Source organism: Oreochromis aureus, linkage group 12 (assembly GCF_013358895.1).
Source record: "Oreochromis aureus strain Israel breed Guangdong linkage group 12, ZZ_aureus, whole genome shotgun sequence".
NCBI classification, from domain to species: domain Eukaryota; kingdom Metazoa; phylum Chordata; class Actinopteri; order Cichliformes; family Cichlidae; genus Oreochromis; species Oreochromis aureus.
Window position 1 is genome coordinate 28,232,412 of NC_052953.1, and position 8,646 is coordinate 28,241,057.

General features: G+C 40.3%; 2 protein-coding genes across 4 annotated transcripts; one reads left to right on the top strand and one right to left on the bottom strand.

Annotated features, from left to right (window-relative positions):
* Window positions 1-369: 369 nt before the first annotated feature.
* ankrd39 (ankyrin repeat domain 39) lies at window positions 370-2,388 on the bottom strand. 3 transcript variants are annotated; one of them, XM_039621028.1, is made up of 5 exons: window positions 1,612-1,867; window positions 1,439-1,476; window positions 1,196-1,299; window positions 889-1,092; window positions 370-795 (listed from the first exon to the last, which is right to left on the bottom strand). In XM_039621028.1, exons 2-5 carry the CDS (start codon window positions 1,452-1,454, stop codon window positions 649-651), a joined length of 471 nt encoding a protein of 156 aa, XP_039476962.1. In that variant the 5' UTR covers window positions 1,455-1,476; window positions 1,612-1,867; the 3' UTR covers window positions 370-648. The 3 variants fall into 3 exon arrangements, with proteins under 3 accessions (XP_039476962.1, XP_039476963.1, XP_031587156.1); XM_039621029.1 differs by lacking the exons at window positions 1,439-1,476; window positions 1,612-1,867 and adding an exon at window positions 2,253-2,388; XM_031731296.2 differs by having other exon boundaries at window positions 1,439-1,867.
* Window positions 2,368-8,300, top strand: kctd9a (potassium channel tetramerization domain containing 9a). Its single transcript, XM_031731277.2, has 12 exons — window positions 2,368-2,509; window positions 2,816-2,937; window positions 3,020-3,063; window positions 3,161-3,257; window positions 3,349-3,407; window positions 3,498-3,626; window positions 3,759-3,826; window positions 5,150-5,245; window positions 5,331-5,480; window positions 5,880-5,985; window positions 6,095-6,228; window positions 6,683-8,300. The coding sequence occupies exons 1-12, from the start codon at window positions 2,462-2,464 to the stop codon at window positions 6,797-6,799; spliced, it is 1,170 nt and encodes a 389-aa protein (XP_031587137.1). The 5' UTR covers window positions 2,368-2,461; the 3' UTR covers window positions 6,800-8,300.
* The last annotated feature ends 346 nt before the right edge of the window (window positions 8,301-8,646 follow it).

The window sequence follows — 8,646 nt, forward strand, 5'->3', positions numbered from 1 at the left end:
TGGCCGCCAGACTCTGGAATTCCCTTCCTCAGGACTTACGATCCGCTGATTCATTGATTACTTTTAAAAAACAGCTGAAAACACATCTTTTTAAAATTGCTTTTTGCTAACTTTGTTTGTATTTTGTCTTTTTAATCTGTTATATCTTGTAAAGCACTTTGTGATTTCTATCTAGAAATGTGCTATATAAATAAAATTTTACTTACTTACTTACTTACACTCCGTGTTCAAGACCTGTGATATCATTGCACCTTTCAAATGATCTCTGCTTTTTTATTCTGACTTTAAAGAAAAGAAGCTCTCTGCACTGGCATGTTGTCCTTGTCTTGCTGTTGTGTGACTGTTTGGGTCTTGTACCAAACGTAGGCGTCCGGATATAAATTTAATTTCACAAATACACATCAAAGTTTATAATGCACCATCAGTTATCTTAACATTCAGCCACCAAGAGCACTTCAGCTCAAAAGGTGGGTGTGTTCGATTGAATCTTCCAACTTCCCATCCATTTCCTCACCACGTCTCAGTTCTCATCAACAGCTGTAACTTTCTCTTCCAAACATGAATGCTGATGCTTGCTAAGGAAAATGTGGGAGATCATTCGTGTGATCTTAGCAACATAGAAGTGCCTCAGGTTCAGTGCATCTGCCATCAACGGGGGGGTTTTAAGAGCTCCTGCAGGTCTCCCTGCTGTGCCAGCTGGTAGGGTAGCTGGAGCCTCTTGTTCATCTGGATGCGGAGTGCTGGGCAGCGCTCAACAAGGAGCTGACAGACCTCTTCGTGACCGCCTTCTGCAGCCTGCTCAACCATGTAAGAGAGTAAAAGATGCAGGCACAAGTTAAATGATTATATCTCAGCAGAATGGCTGTGTTATTGCTGGAAATTCTGTACCTTGTGTAAAGGGGACATGCCGTCATCGTCACAGAGTGCTGGATCTGCTCTGTGTTGCAGAAGGAGTCTCACCACATTCAGGTGACCGCAGTAAGCTGATCGATGGAGCGGCGTGGCCCCACCTGGCGTCTGCGGAGACGCACAGGCACCGTTCTCAAGAAGAAACTTGCACACAGAGAGATGACCACTGCGACTTCCATAGTGCTAAAAGGGAAAACAGCATTAGTAAATTATAAGTTTAGGTACATGGGTACATTAGGTACATGAGCTCATGCTGTGCAGCCAAACATGTTTTCTGTAAACTCACCAGCGCGGTGTATCCAGCTGAGTCTCTCAAATTAGGGTCTGTCCCCTTCTGCACTAAGGACTTTACCCTCTCCAAGTCTCCATTCATTGCAGCAGACCAGATACCTGCACAGGACCCACAGCACTCTACTTCACTGACACATCTTTCAAATCAGAACAAAATAGTATTGCTTGGCCTAGTCTACATCTTTGATAGCAGTGTGGTTTAACTCAACCACCACATGCCTGAAAGGTGAATGCAAACCTCGTTCAAAATCCATTTCGTACAGCGTCTGGTAAACACTAGCAGAGGAGACGGGATGAGAGCAGCACAAACAATGCTGTCTGTCAGACATTTTTTAAAAACGGGATAAATGAAACATTCAAACCTGAAGGTGAACGCTAGTTTATAGTTACAGAAATGCTGTCAAACATTACTCTGTTGACAATAACACGGTTCTTCTTCTACTGCTACTGTTGGGCAGCTCTGTGGCTCATTACCACCACCAACGGGACTACTTCACAACAAACAAGCCGCAAAAATGCTTTTAATGAGCCAATGAATGTTTGGTCCGATAACAGGTTGACAGGTTACATTTGAAATAAGATAAAGGCTGATGTGATGCGAATGAGTCGCGCTTTTCTTCACACGAAACGAAAACCTTCAGGATGGCTAAACGCTAGCGCTACAAATAACTTACGCATGAAACGTGCTTACGTAGAAGCCTCTCAGCCAATTACAGAGCTGTTTACAGGCCCCTTCAGATGCTCTCAGATTTGGTAGCGTTACATAAATGGATTTGTTTAGGCAAATTAGCGGCGCGGTTAACTTTGAGCTGTGGTGACATAATTATTATCAGTGATGCACTTCTACAGCGACGGCAACTGCTCACGCTTACGTTAGCATTTTATAAGCATCAAGAAATTACGTATGCTGTTTGAAACTTATACATATCACAACATTAGCTCTATTTAAATGCTTGACAACAGCACAGATACAATATATTCATAAAGTTGACTTAATAGAAAACATATTGAGCTATTTAAATATAATAATAATACTCAAAGTTTAGCTGTACCTATAAGTATTCCTCCAAGTTGCACTTCCAAAGAATATCTAGTTTTCCCGATACCTGTGAAGGCATCTTTTGTCTCGTGTTGTTGTCTGATGCAGCAAGCTAGCCAGCTTCATTTGTTTCGGCACACGAAAAGGAGACTAGCTGGGAGAGGATACGTCATTGTCCTATTATTATAGCCTTACTAGACCTTCAGCCATAGCGCGTAAAGAATGAGAAGAGTCACGTTATTTGTTAACGGGACATGTAAAAATGGCAAGGTGGGTAATAGGTGAGGCTGCTGAGTGTGAGAGCTTGGGCCGCAGAATGACTGGCTTTTTCCACTGAACGTACCTAAGGTGTTTCAGGATGCAGTGCTAACTGCTGATACTCAAACGCAACATCATGTACTCATATGATGACAGGGTTCATCTCTGACTTTATTACATTTTTTCCCCCAAATAAACTACCGTTGAACTTTAAGGTCAACCACCATTTCCACCGTGACTCATTTATGTCGTGTTAGGCTGGAGTGACCCTTTTGCTTTCAGTCCTTAATCCATTGTTTTTTCCCCCTCTCTCTTTAGGTTGTAGCAGTATACGGAACCTTGTCCGACTTACTATCTGTAGCAAGCAATAAGTTAGGAATCAAAGCCTCCTGTTTGTACAATGGAAAGGGTGGTCTCATTGATGACATTGCCCTTATAAGGTAAGCTCAACTGTAACACAACAAACTTGAAGGTCGCCTCTCTACATTGTGTTTCTGACATGTGCGTCTGTGCCTCTCCCAGAGATGACGACGTGCTGTATGTGTCAGAAGGAGATCCATTTATTGGTGAGTGCTGTCATGTCTGCTGCTGGAGTCTCATCCACTGTCAGAGTGTCCAAAGGTTTCAGTGTCTCTGTTGTCTTCCTTCACTTTATTATCACAGACCCTCAAAATGAAGCTAAGGTTACATCAGATCCGCTGGCAGCTCACACTGACTGGCTAACCCTTAACATTGGTGGCCGTCTTTTCACCACCACCAGGTATTTGTGCTTTAAATTCAGCTTTCATGCCGTACCTCATTCATTGTTTCTCTGTTCTCTGTTTGCTGAATGCATCTTCTTTTATAATCAGGAGCACCTTGGTCAGCAAGGAGCCAGAGAGTATGCTCGCTCACATGTTTCGAGAGAAGGGTACTGAGACCAGCTGATCAATGAGCATTTCAGTTCTTATTCAGCCATGTTATTAAGTTTCGTCAAGCTCTGTGTTGTATCTGTGTTCAGATGTGTGGGGAAACAAACAGGATGAGCATGGGGCTTACCTCATTGACCGCAGCCCTGAGTACTTTGAGCCTATTCTCAACTACTTGAGACACGGTCAGCTCATTATCAATGAAGGCATAAATATACGAGGTAACCTTTCTTCTATTTCTTCTTTTAAAAATGTTATTTCTAAATGATGAGGTCTACCTGCATGCAACTGATCTAATGTCTAAAATGTTAAAAAATGGAGGGATATGTAGCAATCTCCTAAATGTTTTCCAGGTGTCCTCGAGGAGGCTCGCTTCTTTGGAATTGAGCAGCTCGCTGAACAGCTGGAAGTAGCGATCAAGGTAGTTTACAATAAAATCATGTTTTATGCTGTAAAAATGTTAATAAAAACAAAATGAAGTAATCTGTAAACCATTTAAACCCGATATTTGATAGAGAACAGTACAAAGGAGAGAAAAACCAAGAAGTATTAAAAATTGCATACTCATTTTGAATTTGATGACTGTAATGTCATTTAAAAAAAAAAGAAAGAAAGAAAAAGAAAAAAGAAACAACACTCTGGGAAAGCAATTGTTGTACTTTTTGTGCATGTTTTTGTTTTTAGTCTTTCAGTCCATGCCAGCTTCGCATTCAGATGCTTTTATTATGCAGCCATGATATGAGAAGCTGGTAAACTGTAACTGAGCATGCAGAGTGCTTGTAACTACAAACCACATTCACCCGTTACACATATATCTACATAACCACTTCTTTTTTTTCTACACCAAAGCGCTTTGTCTAGCATTCATACTCACACCGATGGTTACATTAGGAGCAACTCGAGGTTCAGTATCTTGCCCAACTATCCCCGGCTGGGGAATCAATCCTCTGACTGATACACGACCTGCTCTACCTCCTGAGTCACAGCTGCCATAGAATGTGGTTGGCATTGTCTTACATGAATAGGGTAGGCTTTCCTTGAAAAGAAAACAAATCAACCTGGAGGTAGAATATGTCACATCAAAATATGTATGTCATTCATCTTAAATGGTGCGTTCACAGATGTGCTAGTTACCCATGGCATGTGCATTAATGCACCACCACCACACATGCTGACTTTGACCTGTGCTCTTAATAAGCCGGCTAATCCTATGACTTCCTACTTTCCACCTCCGTATTGATGTTCCATTTATGGGTGCATCTAGAAACATTTTACCGTCATTTGTTTTCAGACGTGTTCCTGAGTCTATTTATGTGTTTAAAGCAGTGTCACTAAAACACAACAATACATTACAAGTTTTTGGTCTTGTCTATTGTGTGCAGTGGACTGGATAAATACCCAGTTATGTTAATGAGCTGTTGTCAGTTAACTTTATTCGATATTATGATCTGCCATGTGATTGCTTCCCCCCCCCAGTTTTTTGGGAAATTCAATATCGGAATATATTTTTGTATATTTCTCAATTATTTATAACATTTTTTTAGTTTCAACATTAATATTTTATTATTATAATTATAATCTGTCTTTGTAAATGCAAAAACTACGGAGTCATTTGGAACTCGCTGAATGCCCAAATTTAAGTGACAATTTTACATCTTACATATCACCTCTGCTTCTTTGGAAACATGGTTGTTAAAAATGTGATCTCTCCCTTGCATGCTTTTTTTTTTTTTTAAATAAACAGAACTCGCAGCCACCCGAGGACCACTCTCCTATTTCCCGCAAAGAGTTTGTCCGTTTTCTTTTGGCAACACCGACCAAGTCAGAGCTCCGCTGTCAGGTACGGTTAGATGAAACTGTTTTAATTCACTCTCGTATCATCTGATCGAATTTATACTTGACCCTATTGCTCTTAATGTTTCTAGGGACTCAATTTCAGTGGCGCCGATCTGTCCCGACTTGACCTGCGCTACATCAATTTCAAGATGGCTAACCTCAGCCGCTGCAACCTGACACATGCCAACCTGTGCTGCTCCAATCTGGAGCGAGCTGATCTCTCTGGAGCCAACCTGGATGTAAGCGTGGCAGCTCTGTTTTTGTTCAGGCTAAATCTTTTACATATCCGTTCAGTGTCTGTAAATGCTCTTTAGGAGTGAATGCTTCCTCCTCACGTGTATCTTAATGTGCTATTTTTTGTTTGTTATTTTTTTTAAATGTTGGCCTTGTGGTGATGCAAAAATGTAATTGTCTTAGGATTTTTGGTCTCTCTATCTGCTGCTCCCTCACTTGTGTAGAAAAAAGGACTACTCTGTTCTTTAATATCTTAAAGATACTGCTACAGATCTTCATCTCACATTCAGCTCATTTAAAAAAAAACAGCACTTTTTTTTTCTCCATAATCTTTCCATTAATAATTTGTAGAGGTGAGGTCAGACTATCATAAAAAGTTTTGATCTTTGCTCTGCTGGTTGCAGGGTGCTAACTTACAAGGGGTGAAGATGCTGTGTTCCAATGCTGAGGGAGCTTCTCTCAAAGGATGCAATTTTGAAGATCCATCTGGACTGAAGGCCAATCTGGAAGGTAATCTATAAAAGCTTTTCTGATGAAAAAGGCGGCGGCCTTAGTTTAGTTTTTATTTTTTGATTTTGTTTTAACTGTACAATTTTTTTTTTTTTTTTTTTTAAATCAGGCGCTAACCTGAAAGGAGTCGACATGGAAGGAAGCCAAATGACCGGTATCAACCTGCGTGTGGCCACTCTCAAAAATGCAAAGCTGAAGAATTGTAATCTGCGGGGAGCCACTTTAGCAGGGACAGATCTGGAGGTGAGTCAAGGATTATCTTTAAAAGCACAGAATAAAGTGGGCTCAGGTGGCAGGTTTTGTTTATGACATCAAAACCAGATGCAGAAATAATGACACTGCGAATCTGAATAAAATTCCCAAAATGTGACGCAGCTTGAGAAAAGCAAAGTCCCAAGTTTTCTTTTTCTTTCTTTTTTTTTTTACTTTTTATGTTTCTTGAAATCTTAAAACTTCTAGATGACATGCAAAAACAGGTTTAATTTTTTGCTCTTTCTCCATTTTCTGTTCATTTTAACTTGAAATAAATAAACACTGAACTGAAGCACATTTGTAAATGATTAAACTGCTGATTAAAAGCTTCACTAGACTTACAAGAAACCGGTCGATCCGTCACAATCCACACAGCGTTAACACCACAGGCCAAAAACTCGCATCATTACTTAGGAATTTTTATTGTTTTTTTTCTCCTGTCCAGAACTGTGATCTGTCTGGCTGCGATCTACAAGAAGCCAACCTGAGAGGGTCCAATGTCAAGGGAGCCATTTTTGAAGAGATGCTGACCCCTCTGCACATGTCACAGAGTGTCAGATAACTCAACACCACACCTGCAAGTCCAATGCGGGCCACAGCTTTCCCCAAGTCACTCCTTTTCAATCTCTATACCTATCAGTGCAGTGCAGGTATACGTATGCACACCCCTGGCATTCCACCAACATTATGTTAGCTTTAAATATATTGCACTAGAATTTATCCAGGGTTGTCTTATGTATGTTTGTATGGTAGGATGTTTTGAAAATGTTCAGCTGCGTTTATCACCAAAAAAAGTAAAAAGTTCCTAGTGTGTGTAGATATGTGTCTGGATGTAATCCAGTGACTATAATCATTTAGTTTTCATACTTTTATTTCATATTACTTGACATGTAAATAGGAATCAAAGTCAGCTTACCTTTGAGCAGTACAGCTCAGAGCATTGAGCTTCACTGCATGCTGCTGTAGCAGAAACAGAAGGGGGTTAATTACCAATAACTGTGTCAATATATATATATATATATTCTTCTTTAAGTATGTAACTTAATATTGCTGGATATACAACATATTATTATAAAAGAAATAATGCAAGCCAAAGCCATACACTAGCACAGTCTAACAGGCTAAAAGTGCTGTTAGAGCAACTTAAAACTATGCTACAGGCTCGTTTCAAACACAGCTCGAGTATGCAATACAAGATGTATAGCTGTGAGGTTTGTTTTTCGAGTTTGACGTTTTTTTTCTGTCTCCTAAAAAAACAAAACAAAAAAAAGCTTTCCCTCGTTTTGTGCTCTGTGAATCTACCTCTTATTAACCCGAGGTGTGAGTGATCCACAACTGCATGCTTTCGGATGTGGCAAAGCTTATCGTAACGTTCATGCACATCATCCGTTATTTATCCGATTCCCAGTACGGCAGGAGAGTCCATTTTCATGTTGTTAAAGTGGGGTTTGCCTGGAAACGTGCTTCATGTATTTATGTATGTCACTTAATCATGCTTTAAACTTGTTTGCACATGTATATGTTAACGTGTAACGTGGTATATCCTTTCACCAAAAAGGTTTGGTGCTTCTCTTATGTAATCTTGTGTAAAGGAAATCCAGTGCTTCCAAAACTTCCCCAAAAAGTCATTCTTAGAGTAGACAGAGGTGTTGTCAGCTGTTTTCTGAAGGATCTCACTTCAGTTGTTGTTCCACAGTGTCCGTTTGCATGTGAGGGGGGAGGGGAAAAGCGGTGTTTGTCTTTGACCAGTGAAGTTTCTCTGGCTGTAGCTCAAAGCTGCACCAATGATGCAATATTATTCACTCAATGAAGTGGAAGGTACCCGGCCTGTGAGAATGAATGATGAAGGCAATCATAATGTGTATTTCACCCTGAGTGTGAAAACCAATGGAAGAGCTACGGTTATTTATTTTAATACATCTCACTGAATGCAATATGGGGCAGGGGTTGATTTGTTTGAGGCAGGGAGTTGTGTAGTTATCCCTGTCTGTGAATATTGCACTCGACCATGGAAATATGTTTCCATAAATGACTGTTATAAATAAACTGCTATGAAGAAAAAGTCTTTGTCATCTGTTTTTCTTTCTCGGTTGCTTTGGCTCAGTTCTCGAATGACAGTCATCTAAACAACACGTCACATCCTTCAAAACTGCTGCTTGTGCTCATTTGAATGAGCATTTGTCATTCTTTGTTAGAATTTGCAAATGTTTTTAGACATTTTGGCCTATGACTCAGCACAGCTGTCTACAGTTTGAGCAGTCATTAGTTGCACTTGTCTTTATGAGCAAAATGGATAATGTTCCTATCGGCTGAATAGTTCTACTCTTACCACCATGCAAATCAAACAACTGCGGGAATTCAAAGACCTCTGCTCTCTGGTGCAAGAAAAGAAAGTGGCATCAACAGCGG